The 18,431-nt window shown below is 37.7% G+C and overlaps 1 protein-coding gene across 2 annotated transcripts in view; it reads right to left on the bottom strand.

The window, feature by feature from the left end:
* Positions 1 to 18,431, bottom strand: part of STAG1 (STAG1 cohesin complex component) — a 436,282-nt gene that overhangs the window by 60,237 nt on the left and 357,614 nt on the right. For both annotated transcript variants that reach the window (XM_060099648.1, XM_060099649.1), the window contains 2 exons: positions 17,480 to 17,597; positions 7,958 to 8,061 (listed from right to left, as the gene is read on the bottom strand). In XM_060099648.1, coding sequence (XP_059955631.1) covers positions 7,958 to 8,061; positions 17,480 to 17,597 — 222 coding nt within the window. The remainder of the gene's footprint in view (positions 1 to 7,957; positions 8,062 to 17,479; positions 17,598 to 18,431) is intronic.

Raw genomic sequence — 18,431 nt, 5'->3', positions numbered from 1 at the left:
TGCTGAGTACAGTAATTTTGGTTGTAGGTTCTTCCCTTTCATCACTTTAAATATGTCCTGCCACTCCCTTCTGGGAGTGTTGTAGAGTTTCTGATGAAAGGTCAGCTGTTAACCTTATGGGGATTCCCTTGTGTGTTATTTGTTGCTTTTCCCTTGCTGCTTTTAATATGTTTTCTTTGTATTTAATTTTTTTTTTTTTTTTTGCGGTATGCGGGCCTCTCACTGTCGCGGCCTCCCCCGTTGCGGAGCACAGGCTCCGGACGCGCAGGCTCAGCGGCCATGGCTCACGGGCCCAGCCGCTCCGCGGCATATGGGATCCTCCCAGACCGGGGCACGAACCCGTATCCCCTGCATCGGCAGGCGGACTCTCAACCACTTGCGCCACCAGGGAGGCCCTGTATTTAATTTTTGATAGTTTGATTAATATGTGTCTTGGCGTGTTTCTCCTTGGATTTATCCTGTATGGGACTCTCTGTGCTTCCTGAACTTGATTAACTATTTCCTTTCCCATATTTGGGAAGTTTTCAACTATAATCTCTTCAAATATTTTCTCAGTCCCTTTCTTTTTCTCTTCTTCTTCTGGGACCCCTATAATTTGAATGTTGGTACATTTAATGTTGCCTGACAGGTCTCTGAGACTGTCCTCAATTCTTTTCATTCTTTTTTCTTTATTCTGCTCTGCAGTAGTTATTTCTACTGTTTTATTTTCCAGGTCACATATCCGTTCTTCTGCTTCAGTTATTCTGCTATTGATCCTTTCTAGAAAATTTTAAATTTCATTTATTTTGTTGTTCGTCACTGTTTGCCCTTTAGTTCTTCTAGGTCCTTTTTAAACGTTTCTTGTATTTTTCCATTCTATTTCCAAGATTTTGGATCATCTTTACTATCATTTCTCTGAATCTTTTTCAGGTAAACTGCCTATTTCCTCTTCACTTGTTTGGTCTGTAGATTTTTACCTTGCTCCTTCATCTGCTGTATGTTTCTCTATCTTCTCATTTTGCTTAACTTACTGTGTTTGGGGTCTCCTTTTCGCAGGCTGCAGGTTCGTAGTTCCTGTTGTTTTGGTGTCTGCACCCAGTGGCTAAGGTTGGTTAAGTAGGTTGTGTAGGCTTCCTGGTGGAGGGGACTGCTGCCTGTGTTCTGGTGGATGAGGCTGGATCCTGTCTTTGTGGTGGGCAGGACCACATCTGGTGGTGTGTTTTGGGGTGTCTGTGACTTTATTATGATTTTAGGCAGCCTCTCTGCTAATGGGTGGGGTTGTGTTTCTGTCTTGCTAGTTGTTTGGAGTAGGGTGTCCAGCACTGTAGCGTGCTGGTCATTGAGTGGAGCTGGGTCTTAGCGTTGAGCTGTAGATGTCTGGGAGAGCTTTCACCGTTTGATATTACGTGGAGCTGGGAGGTCTCTGGTGGACCAATGTCCTGTACTCGGCTCTCCACCTTAGAGGCACAGGCCTGACACCTGGCTGGAGCACCAAGACCCTGAGAGCCACACGGAAAAAGAGAAAAAGGAAAAAGATATATATATCATTGCTCCCAAAGTCCACCACCTGAATTTGGGGCTGACCTGTTGTCTATTCACGTATTCCAGAGATGCAGGGTACATCAAGTTGACTGTGGAGATTTAATCCGCTGCTCCTGAGGCTGCTGGGAGAGACTTCCCTTTCTCTTCTTTGTTTGCACAGCTCCTGGGGTTCAGCTTTGGATTTGGCCCTGCCTCTGCATGTAGGTCTCCTGAGGGCGTCTGTTCTTCACTCAGACAGGGTGAGGTTAATGTAGCAGCTGATGGGGGCTCTGGCTCACTTAGGCCAGTTGGAGGGAGGGATACGCAATGCGGGGCGAGCCTGCGGCAGCAGAGGCCAGTATGATATTGCAACAGCCTGAGGCGTGCTGTGTGTTCTCCTGGGAAAGTTGTCCGTGGATCACAGGACCCTGGCAGTGGAGGGCTGCACAGGCTCCTGGGAGGGGAGGTGTGGATAGTGACCTGTGCTTTCATACAGGCTTCTTGGTGGCTGCAGCAGCAGCCTTAGCGTTTCATGCATGTCTCTGGTGTCCGTGCTGATAGCCGCGGCTTGCGCCCATCTCTGGAGCTAGTTTAGGAGGTGCTGTGAATCCCCTCTCCTTGTGCACCCCGAAACAATGGTCTTCTGTAGCATTTTAAGGCAAGTTCTTTGTATATCATTTCACCCCTAATATTTAATTATGTCTCTAACAGATGAAGATGCAAGAATAATTAAGCTTTACATCTCCAACAAAATTTAACAATATTCCTTATTATCATTTCATACCCAGTCCTTAGTTTTCTCAGTCTCTACTTTTTGGAGTCTCTCCTATATTTGTGTTTAATATGGTTAAATTTATGTCAGCCATTGGGCTATTTGTTATCTATATATCTTATGTCTTTTTTTCTCCCCTCTCTTCATCTGCCGTACTTCTTTGCAGTTAAACATTTTTTAGTGTGCTATTACAATTTCTCTGTTGGTTTCATTTTCTTTTTTTAGGTATGAGTAGTTACTCTAGGGATTACAATATACTTCTTCAACTTATTACAACTAACTTCAGATTAATAATGAATTAATTATAGCAAAATACAGCAATTTTACTCCAAGATAGTTCTATTTCCTTTACCCTTCTTTATGCTATTCTCACGTATCTATATATATTATAATCTTAATACTACAGTGCTATAATTGTTGCTTTAAATAATCTCATGTCTCTTTAAAAATTAAAAAAAATATAATATATGCAGCCTTTTTTTTTTTGGCGGTACGCGGGTCTCTCATTGTTGTGACCTCTCCTGTTGTGGAGAACAGGCTCTGGACGCGCAGGCTCAGCGGCCATGGCTCACGGGCCTAGCCGCTCCGCGGCATGTGGGATCTTCCCGAACCTGTGTCCCATGCATCGGCAGGTGGACTCTCAACCACTGCACCACCAGGGAAGCCCTACACAGCCTTTTATATCCACCAACATATTTACCATTTCTGGTACTCTCTATCTCCTCCTGTGGATTAGAGTTTCCATTCTTTACAGCTGGAAGGACTTCTTTTAGTATTTCTTCTAAGGCAGGTCTTCTAACATGTTTCCCAATCTTTGTTTATACGGGAACGTTTTTATTTCACTTTCATACTTGAAAGATAATTTTACTGGAGTTAGAATTCCTGGTTGGCAACTTTGTTGTCTTTCGGTGATTGTCATTCTACTGTCTTCTGGGCTTAACTACTTCTGATAAGTCAACTGCTAATCCTATTGCTGTTGTCCTCCACATGAGTTATTTTTCTTACAGCTTTCAATATTTTTTGTCTTTCGCTTTTAACAGTGTGACTACCCTGTTTCTAGAGGTAGATATTTTGTGTTTATACTATTTGGATTTTGTTAAATTTCTTGGACCTGTGGATTAACATTTCTCATCAAATTTGGGAAGTTTTTGGCAATTTTTAAAATGTTTTTCCTTTCTTTTCTTTCTCTCACTCCTTTCTTTGTAGGACTCCATTACACAAATTTGGTGACTTGATGTTGTTTCACACATTTCTTAGGCTCTGTTCATTTCTCTTCACGTTTTTTCCTGTTTTTTTTTTTCAGAGTGAATAATTTCTATTAATCTTTCATGTCCACTGTTTCTTCTGTCATCTCAAATCTGTTGAGCTCATCTAATAAATTTAAAATTCTTCTTACTGTACTTTTCAACTCATGGATTTCCATTTGAAAAATTGGAATTACTGAGATTCCTTATTTGTTGTTATCATCTTTTCCTGTAATTCTCTGAACATACTTTCCTATAATTCTTTGAACATATTTATAAAAAAGGGCTCTGGGGCTTCCCTGGTGGCACGGTGGTTGAGAGTCCACCTGCCGATGTGGGGGACACGGGCTCGTGCCCTGGTCCAGGAGTATCCCGCATGCCACGGAGCGGCTGGGCCTGTGAGCCATGGCCGCTGGGCCTGCACGTCCGGAGCCTGTGCTCCACAGCAGGAGAGGCCGCAGCGGTGAGAGGCCCACGTACTGCGAAAAAAAAAAAAAAGGGCTCTGGAGTATTTGCTAAACCCAACAATTGCGCCTACTGAGAAACCATTCCTACTGTCTACTGTTTTCCCCTGAGTATGGCCACACTTGTTTTTTTTTTTTTTTTTTTTTTGCATGGTTCCAATTTTTCTGGAAAAGTGGACATTTTTTATAATATCCTGTAATAACTATGTACTTAAAAGTTATTTTACTAAGTGTCATTTTAATAAATTAATATTTAACTTAAACTGTGTAATTTGTCTCTCCCATGATGTGTGGCTTCTGTTGGGAATTTTTATTCTTATTTTTGTTTTTTAGCCTGTCTTCCTGGGAGTCTCCTCTGTGTTTCAATAGATCACTAGTCAGCCAATGATTTGGGTAGAGGTGGTACTTAAATGATCCAAATTTATAAGGCTCCTAGCCTCTGAGACCTGATCTGTTTGTGGGATAGAGAGCACATTCAAACTTCAGCCACTGTGTAAGTTTGCTTGACTTTTATTTTCCATTGGGTTCTCTCTCTCAGGTTTCCCAGTCAGCCAGGGATGTATGAAGAGTTTATTAATTCTTTTATGGCTTTCTCATTTCTAGCATTTTTTTGTTAGATTCTTGGCTGGTTCACTATTCTTACTAACTTGCAGACACAATCTCTGAATATCACAGGTAAAGGATTTCCTTATTTGTTTCTTCCATTTCTAGTTGACAAAGCTGTGGACTTTTCCCATTTGTCCCATATTGAGTCTGCTCCCTTGACAGCAAAGTTGCTGGTTTTTACATATAGTGCCACTCTGGTAAAATTACAGATGTCACCAATCAAGCTTGTGGGTTCTGTGTATACTGTAACCCTAGGCAGGAAGGCTGCAGACTCCTACAGCTTTAACCTGAAGCTTCAGCAGTTTTCCAAGAATACAAGCACACCTCATTATTATGTTTTGCAGATATTGATTTTTTGAAGAAAACAAATTGGAACTTTGTGACAACCCTGTGTTGAGCAAGTCTATTGGTACCATTTTCCCAACAGCATTTGCTCATTTTGTGTTTGTGTGTTTGTTTCTGTGTCACATTTTGGTAATTCTTGCAATATTTCAAACTTTTTCATCATTATTATTATACCTGTTATGGTGATCTGTGATCAGTGACCTTTGATGTTACCATTTAATTGTTTTGGGGTGCCAGAAACTGCACCCATATAAAATGGGGAGCTTACGTGATAAATGTTGTGTCCCACTGCTCCACCAACTAGCTGTCCCCCCATCTTTTCCCCTCTTCAGGCTTCCCTATTTCCTGAGACTCAATAGTATTGAAATCAGGCCAACTAACAACCTTACTAACCCCTAATAAGCCTCTAAGTGTTCAGGTGAAAAGAAGAGCCACACATCTCTTGCTTTAAATCAAAAGCTAGACATGATTAAGCTCAGTGGGGAAGGCATGTTGAAAGCTGAGACAGGCCAAAGGCTAGGCCTCTTGAGTCAAACAGCCAACTTGTGAATGCAAAGGAAAAGTTCATGAAAGAAATTAAACGTGCTACTCCAGTGAATACATGAATGATAAGAAAGTGAAACAGCCTTATTGCTGATATGGAAGAAGCTTTAGTGATCTGGATGGAAGATCGAACCAGCCACAACATTCCATTAAGCCAAAGCCTAATCCACAGCAAGGCCCTCACTCTCTTAAATTCTATGAAAGCTGAGAGAAGTGAGGAAGCTGCAGAAGAAAAGGCCGAATCTAGTTCATGAGATTTAAGAAAAGGAGCCATCCCTATAACGTGAGTTCAAGGTGAGGCAGCAAGTGCTGATGTAGAAGTTGCAGCAAGTTTACCAGAAGATCCAGCTAAGATAATTAATGAAGGTGCCTACGCTAAACAGAAGATTTGCAGTATAGACAAAACAGCCTTGTATGAAAGAAGATGCCACGTAGGAGTTTCATAGCTATACAGTTGGTGACTTTAAGTTGAAGCCAATGCTCATTCGCTATTCTGAAAGTCCTAGGGCCCTTAGAAATATGCTCAATCTACTCTGCCTGCTCTCTATCAGTGGAACAACAAAGTCTGGGTGACAGCACATCTGTTTACAACATGGTTTAGTGAATATTTTAAGCCCACTGTTGAGACCTACTGCTCAGAGAAAAGATTCCTTTCAAAATAGGACTGCTCACTGACAAGGCATCTGGTCACCCAAGAGCTCTGATGGAGATGCACTATGAGAATAATGTTTTCATGCCTCCTAACACAATATCCATTTTGCAGCCCATGGATCAAGGAGTAATTCTGACTTTCAAGTTTCATTAGTAAAGAAAGAGATTTTGTAAGGCTATAGCTGCCATGGATAGTGCAAAGTCCACTGAAAACTTTCTGGAAAGGATTCAGCGTCCTAGATGACACTAAGAATATTCATGATTCAAGGGGAAAAGGTCAAAGTATCAACACTAACAGGAATTTGGCAGAAGTTGATTCCAATCCTCATGAATGACTTTGAGGGTTTCAAGATTTCAGTGGAGCTTAGTAAGCTGTGACAAAGCGAAAGAGAGGCATGGACATGTATACACTACCAAACGTGAGGTAGATAGATAGTGCGAAGCAGCCGCAGAGCACGGGGAGATCAGCTCGGTGCTTTGTGACTGCCTGGAGGGGTGGGATGGGGAGGGTGGGAGGAAGGGAGATGCATGAGGGAAGGGATGTGGGAACGGATGTATATGTATGACTGATTCACTTTGTTATAAAGCAGAAACTAATAAAAAAAATTTAAAAAAAAATTAAAAAAAAAAAGATTTCAGTGGAGGAAGGAACTGCAGATGTGGTGAAAATAGCAGGAGAACTAGAATTCAAAGCAGAAACTGAATATGTGATAAATCTCATTACAAAAACTTTAACAGATGAGGAGTTGCTTCTTATGGATGAGCGAAGAAAGTGGTTTCTAGAGATGTAATGTACTCATGGTGAAAATGCTGTGATGAATGTTGAAATGACAACAAAGGATTTAGAATATTACATGAACTTAGTTGATAAAGAAGGGCAGGGTTTGAGAGGTCTGACTCCAATTTTGAAGGAAGTTCTACTGTGGGTCAAATGCTATCAAACAGCATTGCATGCTACATAGAAATTGTTTGTGAAAGGAAAAGTCCATCAATGAGGCAAACCTCATTTTTGTCTTATTTTAAGAAACTGCCACCAGCAAAAAGACTGCAACTCACTGAAGGCTCAGATGACAGCATATTTTTAGCAATAAACTAGTTTTAAATTAAGGTATGTACATTGTTTTTCTAGGCATAAGGCATTGCACATTTAATAGACTATTGTACAGTGTAAACACAACTTTTTATGCATCAAGAAACCAAAAAATTCATGTGACTAGCTTTACTGCAATATTTGCTTTATTATAATGGTTTGGAACTGAACCTACAATACCTCCAAGATATGCCCATAAATGCTTCTCAATTTGTTGTTTTATCTTTGGTTAATTTCCAGAGCCCTGATAAGGGTTTTGATAATTTTTCCAGTTTTACACTTTTTTTTTTTTTTGGCAGAGAGGAATTGCCTACCGCTTCACACTACCGGAGCCAGTCTTTCCATCGTGATTATCTCAATTCATCTTAAACAGCAATAACACCTGCATTATTAGCCCCATACTACAAGTAAGGAAATTCACAAAGAAAATAATTAACTGTCCTAGGATTACATAGATGTTAAGTGGAAGAGCTTCCAAAACTAGGCAGTTTGCCTTTCTGTACCTTTAACAAATATGAATGTGAAAATTCATAAGATACTAGACTAGAAGTAGGCACAGGTGCTATAGAAGCATGGATGCAAAGAATCTATTTTGGAACCTGAGTAGACAGAATATAAGATGAACTACCACAGCATATATCATTTACAAAAAATATTCAAATATTTAAGACAGTTAATTGCATTAAAAGCTTTCTTTTTCTTTTTCTTTTTTTTTTTTTTGTAGATTTCTAATATAACTTACTCTCTTGCCGGTACCCCTTCCCACTGGAGGATGTGCCTCAGCAGCTTGACGAATCGTACAAACCATTAACTCTATAAGAGCACTCTCCTGACGGTCAGACATTGCTAAAGTGAAACAAAACACATTAGTATGAGTAGATAGTTTTACAATAGCCATGTATCAAAAATGAGCACAATTATAAAAAACTGTAGTCTATTACTTAAAGACTAAAGTTCTATTCTTTGTCTTTTTTCTTGTTTTAAGAATAATATGTGCTTGTCGTAAGTCAAACAAGAAAGAGATATACAAAGTAAAAAAGACAATAAACTCTGGTTTCTTGTAATACTTGCTCTCTTGTAATATACTTCTGAATTAGGCAATGCCAAAATTTTCCTTCTATATCACTTCAAAGCTCATATATCTTTCTTCTATTTTTAGCAAAAAAAGAACATGCTATATATATCTTTTCAAAAAATTAACAATAGATTTTGAATATCTTTCAAGTCACATGACATGTACAAATAATTATGTTAAATAATTACAAGTTATTACATAATTTGTGTTCCACTATTCAGCCTTCTCCTATTAACATGCAAATATTCCCCAAATTTTTGTCACGTTTACAAACAATGCAGTAATAAATATCATAAGTACACATATATTTATGTAACTGATACTTTTATTTCTGCAGAATAAATTTCAAGAGAGGGAGTAATGACTCAAAGGTTAAAATCTTGGTACTGACAAATCAAAAAGGTTTCTTACTGCAATCCACACCTCCAACTGCAATGATGAGAATGTTTGGTTCCTCATATCCCTGCCAGCACTTGATGTTATTAAGTCCCTTTAATGTTTGCCAATCCAATGATTGAAAATGGTATGTTATTTTGCTCCTGCCTAACTACTAATTAGTGGAGTGTATTTTCTTGTTTATTAGTTTACAATTTTTTGGAGATTTTTAATGTTTATTCTCTGCTAATTTTTCTATTGTTATTCACCTTTCTTGTATTCTTTTTTTAAAATTAATTAATTAATTTATTTATGACTGCTTTGGGTCTTTGTTGCTGTGTGTGGGCTTTCTCTAGTTGCGGCAAGTGGGGGCCACTCTTCGTTGCAGTGCGTGGGCTTCTCGTTGCAGTGGCTTCTCTTGTTGCAGAGCATGGGCTCTAGGCGCACGTGCTTCAATAGTTGTGGCATGCAGGCTCAGTAGTTGTGGCTCATGGGCTCTAGAGCGCAGGCTCAGTAGTTGTGGTGCACAGGCTCTAGAGCGCAGGCTCAGTAGTTGTGGTGCATGGGCTCTAGAGCGCAGGCTCAGTAGTTGTGGCGCATGGACTTAGCTGCTCCGTGGCATGTGGGATCTTAACGGACCAGGGATTGAACCCATGTCTCCTGCACTGGCAGGCGGATTCTTAATCACTGCATCATCAGGGAAGTCCCTAACTTTGTCTTAAATGATGCACATATTTTCTCCCAGTTTGTTCTTTTGTTTTTAGACTCTTCATGGTATCTTTTGTCAGAAATTATTAACTTTTACAAAGTCATATCTGTACTTATTTTTTTTATGGCCTTCAGATTTCTCTCTTTTCTTTCCAGTTTTTTTGAGAGATAACTGACATACAATACAATATAGATTTAAGTTGTACATCATAATGATTTAACTTATATATATCGTGACATGATTATCCCAGTAAGCTTAGTTAACATCTATCATCTCATACTGATAAAAAAAAAAAGGCTTCTGGGTTTCTTGTATTGCTTTCAAAGATCTCCTTTCTCCTAGAGATTACAGAAATATATTTTCTTCTCTCTCTGTCTCCATCTGTTGCTTGCTTTTACATCTTGAATCTGTCTGAAATTTATTTCTGCCGATAGTATCAAGTATGGGTCTGTTTATTCCCACCAGATGAGCAGCCAATTATGCCTCTACCATTATTAAATAAAACCAGCTTTCCCTGGTTTATGTGAAATGTCACCTTTAAACATGTTTTAGGTGCTTATATATACTTAGATCTATTTCTGGATTCTTTATTTGGTTTCACTAATCTATTTTTCTATTACAAGGATACACTTGATTATAACAGCTTTATAATGTTATAATATACCTTAATGTGTAACTTAATTCAACTAATTTGAATATTTAGTTGAACAAATTTCCCTTATCTAGTCCTTTTCCTAAAAAATTTCTGATTTCTATAAAGCTAGTAGCAAACAATTAAGTATTTTCTATGTGTAAGGCACAGTTACAAGTGATTTATATGTATTTACTTGTTTTATCCTCAAAACAATTCCAAGAGATAGGAATTAATATCCTCACACTTTGCAGATTGGGAAAATGAGCCATGGAGAGGTTAAATAACTTTTCAAAGCACTCAGTAGTAGAGCCAAGATATGAACCCAGGTAGTCTGACTCCAAGGTCTATGCTCTTAAGCACTATGCTATACCACTTCTTTAAAATAAGCTTGAAATTCTACATAAACTTTTTTAATTTTATTAGAGTATAGTTGATTTGCAATGTTGTATTAGTTTCAGGTGTACAGCAAAGTGAATCTGTTATACATATATATATATGCACTCTTTTTTAGATTCTTTTCCCATATAGGCCATTACAGAGTACTGAGTAGAGTTCCCTGTGCTATATAGTAGGTCCTTATTAGTTATCTATTTTATATATAGTAGAGTGCATATGTCAATCCCAATCTTCCAATTTATCCCTCCCCCACCCACCCCCCTGGTAACCATAAGTTTGTTTTCTATGTCTGTGACTCTTTTTCTGTTTTGTAGATAAGTTCATTTGTACCCTTTTTTTTAGATTCCACACATAAGCAATATCATATGATATTTGTCTTTCTCTGTCTGACTTACTTCACTCGGTCTATGTAATAAACTTTTTTTAAAAAATAAATTTATTTATTTTCTTTTTGGCTGTGTTAGGTCTTCGTTGCTGCACGCAGGCTTCCTCTAGTTGCAGCGAGCGGGGGCTACTCTTCACTGTGGTGTGTGGGCTTCTCGTTGCGGAGCATAGGCTCTGGGCACACAGGCTTCAGTAGCTGTGGCATGCAGGCTCAGTAGTTGTGGCTCACGGGCTCTAGAGAGCAGGCTTAGTAATTGTGGCGCACGGGCTTAGTTGCTCCGTGGCACGTGGGATCTTCCTGGACCAGGGCTTGAATCTGTGTCCCCTGCGTTGGCAGGGGGATTCTTAACCACTGTGCCACCAGGGAAGTCCCAGTCTATATAAACTTTAAAATCATTTTGCTTAGTTCCTTCTCTCACCTCCCAGAACTCTCTCAAACCTACTGGAATTTGAACTGGTATTTTTAAGAAAATTATACATTACACTGGGAAGAACTGACATTTTAATAATCTTTTCAGCCAGGAACATGATATAGCTCTTCATTTATGATATCTTATTTGACATTATTTAATGAAACATTATGATTTTCTTCACACTGATTCTGTACTTTGCTTGTTGAATTCATTCCTATGTATTTTTAAAGATACATTTTTGAGACTAATTTGAATAGTTTAATTTTATCTTTCTGTCTCCCTCTCTCCTTCCTCTCTGTTCTTTTCTCTTTATACTTATTTATGTTAAAGACCAATTTAAAAAAAAAGGCCAATAGATGTGGGGATTATAGAGACAGAACTAGGCATGAATTAAAAGAAAATAAATATTAAGCTTTAGAAATTGAGAAGTTTGTACTGATTATTTCAAAATAAACTGGGACAACAGCAATGAAAAGGCAAACAAAGGCATAAAATCTTATCCTTTATTCTGTACCAAAATCATCCTGAACAGGAATATGTATGTACATCTTAATTCAATCATTTTTTGTTTAACATTTTAATTGTGATAGGAAAAGCACATGAACTTTAGCTTGTCTTAGGAAAACCACAAGGAACAGTTTCAACTTTCCATTTATACTCCCTGATCCAATAAAACAATCAAGTTTCTATTTTATGATTCTAGAATTTCTTATTTTTTTCAATTTGGCTGGGGATAGAGGAATGACAAGATTGTCTATGAACTAAATGTATTTTCTATTATTTATGAAAAAAATCTAGTTCTATGGAAAGTGAGGAGAGAAAAACTTATCTAGTATAGAAACATTCCACTATTATACACTAAAATCCATACATTAGTGTTGAAGAAAAACTCAACCTTATACAGTATCCAATGCTATCAATTTTATTAGTTTATAATTTGAAACCATCCATTCAGATATGGTAAACTCAAAACATTTGAAATTTAACTGAAATCTCTTTGGGGATAAAACAGCAAAACCAAATAATAAAATTTAAAACAAAGCAAGCTTTAAGCCACAGACAAGAGCCAAAAAGCCACAATGATAGAAAGGGTGGCTGTTCGCACTATCAATTACCAAATACCTACACAACTTTCTAAGTCTGCAGAAACTTCTTTACACATCATCTCCATTTTCTCATTATTGATTTCAGTCTTATCACCCTGAACTCTGGATTTTCTCCTTAATATCACTGAAAAGAAACACTAAAAAGTCACCAAGAACCTAAATCTTCACTTAAAGCTGATGGTCTTTGCATAGTCCTTTTTCTCCTCTGCAATACATGATATTATTAACCATAGCTCTCTTGAACACCCTCTTTACTGGGCCTTCTATAGTGTACAATGAACTCTTACTATCCTTTTTATATAGCTTGCTCTCACTCTTTCTTGCTCTTCCTGCTTTTGTCCCCTTCCTATCCACAATCTTTAAAACTCACCATGGGCTTTTTCTTTCTATAATCTATTTTCTTCTTTTACATTTTTATCATATCCCATAGAGACCACTCCAAACCATATTGACAAAAAGCATTTTTTTAATACGAACTTGATCACATCCCTCCCCTGTTTAAAATCCTTCAGTGGCCCCCTATTACACTTAAAATGAACTAAATAAATCCACTTATGATGATGGACTTAAATGTTGTACATCATCAGGCCTCTGCCTCTATCTCATCTAGTGCCACTAGCCCACTGTGCTCAAGCTACTGCAGCTCCTGGAATATAACAATAACATTCATGCTTCAGAGACTCTGCAATTGCTATTTCCTCTATCTAGGCAGCTCTTTTTTTGACACTTCCCATGGCTAGCCCCCATATCCTTTAGATTCTTGGCTCACAGGTGGCCTCCTTAGAGAGATCTTCCTTTTGGGATTCAATCTAAAGATGGACCCCTTCTTACTGTTATTATCCATCACAGATACTAACTTTTGAAATTATTCTGACCAGTTAGTTTTGGTCTGCCTTCCCCACTTGAATGTTAGTTCCATATGGGCAGTGAGTTGACCTTGTTTAAGACTGCACCCTCAGTGCTTAGTATAACAGCACATAGAAGGTGGTCAATAAATATTTTTAAATTATAAGTGAATTAATGATTCCCTACTTGAAGAATTCCACTTATACACATTACTTCACCCATCAACTGGATCACAGAATTCTAGCATTAGAAATTATCACCGGGCTTCCCTGGTGGTGCAGTGGTTAAGAATCTGCCTGCCAATGCAGGGGACATGGGTTCGAACCCTGGTCCGGGAAGACCCAACATGCCGCACAGCAACTAAGCCCATGTGCCACAACTACCAAAGCCCACGTGCCTAGAGCCCGTGCTTCGCAACAAGAGAAGCCACCGCAATGAGAAGCCTGTGCACTGCAATGATGAGTAGCCCCCACTCGCCACAACTAGAGGAAGCCCGTGCACAGAAACGAAAACCCAACACAGCCAAAGATAATTAAATAAAAATAAATATATTTAACAAAAAAGAAATCATTAGCTTTCATTGCAAGCTATCAAATGTTTCAAAAACTGTTTAAAAAAAAAGAAATGATCACATAAGTTTATCTAATCAAAGAGCCTTCTTTATAAATGAAGAAGCTAAGACCCAGAGAAGTTAAATGACTTAGTTATGGTCTTGTTTTTGCCTGATTACTTGTTACCCAGACCTTCACATTACACTAAAAATTTATCCAGCAATTTGAGTTTGCTGTAGAATACACATACACCCCCAAAAAACCCTGTCCCTTAAAATCACTGCAAGGCAGTCTTACAGCAGCTGTGATTTATTATTATTTTTCTTTTCCATCATGGTTTATTACAGGATATTGAATATAGTTCCCTGTGCTATACAATAGGACCTTGTTGTTTATCCATTCTATATATAAGAGTTTGCATCTGCTAGTCCCAAACTCCCAATCCAACCCCCTCCCCCGACCAGCAACCACAAGTCTATTCTCTATGTCTGTGAGTCCATTTCTGTTTCGTAGATAAGTTCATGTGTGTCATATTTTAGATTCCACATATAATATCATATGGTATTTGTTTTTCTTTCTGACTTACTTCGCTTAGTCTAATAATCTTTAGGTCCATCCATGTAGCTGTGAATGGCAGTAAGTCATTCTTTTTTATGGCTGAGAGGTACACTGTATATATGTACCACATCTTTTTATTCATTTATCTGTTGATGGACATTTAGGTTGTTTCCATGTCTTGGTTACTGTAAATAGTGCTGCTGTGAACACAGGGGTGCATGTTATCTTTTCGAGTGATAGTTTTGTTCTGATATATAGCAGCTGTAATTTAAACTGCTATTGGTAGTCTTTGACAATGTGTCTGTTTTCCCAAGTTTTAGTCCTATATTTGCAACTGCTAACTAGACTTTCATCCACTGAAATATCCATCACACTTCACTTATGTAAAGTATAACTTAATTTCTAATTAGTCTTAAGGAAATAAGTAAATCACTAATGGCATTTTGTTATCATAAAATATAGCAAAATAGTAGCTCAGAATATTGATTTGGATACCATTCCATACCAGAGTTTATATGTGGCACAGCAAACATATGGACAAATGTATGAAAAAAAGTTGAATCATGATTTCAAAATGGTCCTGGACTTGTTACACATAAATTCTCCAGCCTTGCCTTCCCAGATTCAATCATACCCTAAAACTGTGGTTGACTTAAAATTTTTTCCCCATTTTACAACTCACTTTTCTAGCTAAAATCAAACCAACCAAACCAAGCCAAACCAAACGAAACGAAACCTAACCAATCTCTTGACTGAAAGTTAAACCCAATGTCAATTAAACTTAACCCACAAAGAAAACCTAATAATACATAGTTATTTTAAGAAGGTAGATCCAGGGCTTCCCTGGTGGTGCAGTGGTTGAGAGTCCGCCTGCCAATGCAGGGGACACGGGTTCGTGCCCCGGTCCGGGAAGATCCCACATGCCGCGGAGCGGCTGGGCCCGTGAGCCATGGCCGGTGAGCCTGCGCGTCCGGAGCCTGTGCTCCGCAATGGGAGAGGCCACAACAGTGAGAGGCCCGCATACAGTTAAAAAAAAAAACAAAGAAGAAGGTAGATCCATCTAGAACACCTTGATGACTGACGGACAGAGTAATTACTATTTTCTGACTGACATATCTTATTTAAATGGGAGCAAAAAGTTAACAATACCAAATCATAGCACCTTGGCTCTTCTTCCCTTTATTATCTCCCCTGCTTCCCTTCTCCTTGGAAATAACCTTATAGAGCATACTTGACAAAAAGAAAAATGGCCAGGAATCATAAATAAGAAGCTCTAGCCTACTCTGATAATTTGCTGATTCTATGGCCACAAGCAAGGAAGGAAAATGGATGAAATGTACTATTAAATACTATGCCAAGCATTTTGCTCAAGTGTTGACTGGGCTGTAGTGATTAGAAAGGAAATTGATTTTACTAGAGAAAATATTAAGATTAGTTAGAAATAGATTTATGAAGTCAGTGAACTTAGCAGGAACATGTATGAGCAAAATAAAGACAATGTAGAATGTATGTTCATGTTCCTCTGATTACTTCAAAAGTGAAAGGAATCCAGAGTACAGTTGAGAGTTTGACCTAGTGAGCAGAAGGTCCTGTCAACTTAATAATAGACCTGTCTTCTTACCAAAGATATGGAGGGAAAAAAAGCACATGCAAATACAGTAAATAATAATCAGAGGTGGGGTCAAATATACTATAATAAATTCTACCTTGAAAGAAGGTCTGGGAAATTTTGGAGAAGGATTTGTGTTACAGATTAAGAATGAGGGGAAAAAAAAAAAAGAATGAGGTTGTGAGGCAAATATCTGGAATTTAAAAGAAGCAATTTCAGCCAGTTTACTGGAGTATATTTGGGTATGATGCATAGCTATTGTTTCTCTCACTGAATTTGGTCAAAGCCAGAGCAGATAATACCAACTAGCATCACTGCTTGGAAAGAACACTGGGGGACCGTCACTAAACTGTTTAAGTAATCTACTGCAGGTGATGGCTCATTCCGCTCTTATATCCCAGAGGGTTGAACTACACAGAAAAGCAGGGGAAGCAGAATAGGGAATCAATAGTATACTAGTTTATTTAATCCTCACAACAACTATATAAGGTAAATAAGAAAAAGAATCCCTATATTATAAAGAAAAGGAAGCTAAGGAGCAGAAAAAATGAGGACATAAGTCACAAAGGACAGAGTTAGAAATGTGAATCTGTTTCTTTTGATTCTAAAGTCCATGTTTAGTTCATTACAAGCCTCACTTCCATCAAGGTATCATCTACATTTTAGGACTCTGTATGGATTAAATGAAATAGTAGTTCTTTACTGTTGTGGGCTAGATTGAAAAACAAGCTGTACAGAGGAAAAAACTGCTAGTTTTAAGGAGCTAATATTCATATAATCTTTTAGAATATAAATGCTTTATTAAGTGTACATATCCATTTTGCTGTTCATGTTATTACACAAAGTGTAATGTAAGAAGCATACTTCAGAAATTATCAATATAGCAATTATTTCTCCCTATTTCTTGAATAGCTAGGTAAGTGACTTTATTTTTGATTTCTTTATTTTAATTTTTAAAAAGATATAACAGAAGAGGGGATGATTGTGGTCTAATTAAATCATTGTACGTGAAAGGTTAAGTACACATACATAGCAAAAAGATTCTGCATGTGCCTTTTTTTTTACATTAAGTATGTCAGTACTTTGTGCCTCAAATCAGCATAAAGAAAACTTTTTTGAAGCTACATGACATTTACAGGATTTAAAAAACTTGTGTGGTGGGCTTCCCTGGTGGCGCAATGGTTGAGAGTCCGCCTGCCAATGCAGGGGACATGGGTTCGTGCCCCGGTCCGGGAAGATCCCACATGCCGCAGAGCGGCTGGGCCCGTGAGCCATGGCCGCTGAGCCTGCGCTTTCTGAGCCTGTGCTCTGCAGCGGGAGAGGCCACAACAGTGAGAAGTCTGCGTACCGCAAAAAAAAACCCCCAAAACCAAAACCAAACAAACAAAAAACTTGTGTGGCATGAATGGTAGTAGTCCTAATACAGAAAGATGTTATACACTATTGAGACATCCTTGCTTGTTATAGGAAACAAACTGTTCTCTTTGCAAAAAAAGACACACAGTATGCTTGCATATACTCATTTGTAAGAAGTGATCTATACAGGGTGGTATGATAATTAATGCAAACCCAAAACAATATGTAAATCAACTTATCGAAATACTATACCTTCCTCTCCTTGAACAGGTTCTTCTAATAACAATTCTGTCATACATTCCCAGTCTTTCAACAGTTCTTGAGAGCTCTCCCACAAACTGTCCACCAAGTAGGCAGCATGTTCGTGTAACTAAAAATAAGAAATCAAATGTGACTGAAGAACATTTAATGAAGAAACTAGTAATAATATATTGAGTTGTTAAGCCATTTTCTTCATAATTAAAACTGCTTGGTCACAATGTTTCCAAGAGCCACTTAGAGAACTATGTGTGTATATATATATATATATATACATATATATATATACATACATACATACATACAAACACATTTGCATTCCATTGTTGATAATGGGGATGCAATATATAGACTTAATCATTTAAAAACAGTAGTAAGGTTAAGAATCTCCTAGTTCAATGAAATCATATATTGATGAAGAAACTGAGAGTACAGCTAGTTAACAATTTTCCTGAAGTTATAAGCTGGATTTAGGGTACTTTTCATTACTCTTTATTTGTCCCTCTCTACAACGATCTTTTTTTTTTTTTTTTTTTTTTTTAAGAAAATGAATTACTTTCTCTCAGAATTCCATTTGACACTTTGGTACCAGCCTCACTTAACTTTTTCTCTGTTATTTGGTTAAGGTCAAAATCTTAATGTTTTTCCACTCTCATTTCCACTTAACTCAATGAATTCCCCATCTCACCTCACCTCCATTTTTTGCTGCTCATTACTCTTTTTTTAAAAAATTTTTCATATCTTTTATTTTTCTGATTACAAAGGTAATATTTTATCACTGTTTTACATTTATAAACTACAGAAAATTTAAAGAAATTAAAATAAACCATAATTACATTAACCAGAGATAATTACTACTGTAATTTTATTACTTTTGTTTCTAGGCTTTTTAAAAACTGTGTATTTTTGTACATATATTTCTTTCTGACAACATTTCTGAAACAAT

The sequence above is a fragment of the Mesoplodon densirostris genome, chromosome 5, assembly GCF_025265405.1.
Source record: "Mesoplodon densirostris isolate mMesDen1 chromosome 5, mMesDen1 primary haplotype, whole genome shotgun sequence".
NCBI lineage: Eukaryota > Metazoa > Chordata > Mammalia > Artiodactyla > Ziphiidae > Mesoplodon > Mesoplodon densirostris.
This window is presented reverse-complemented; position numbering and strand designations above follow the sequence as displayed.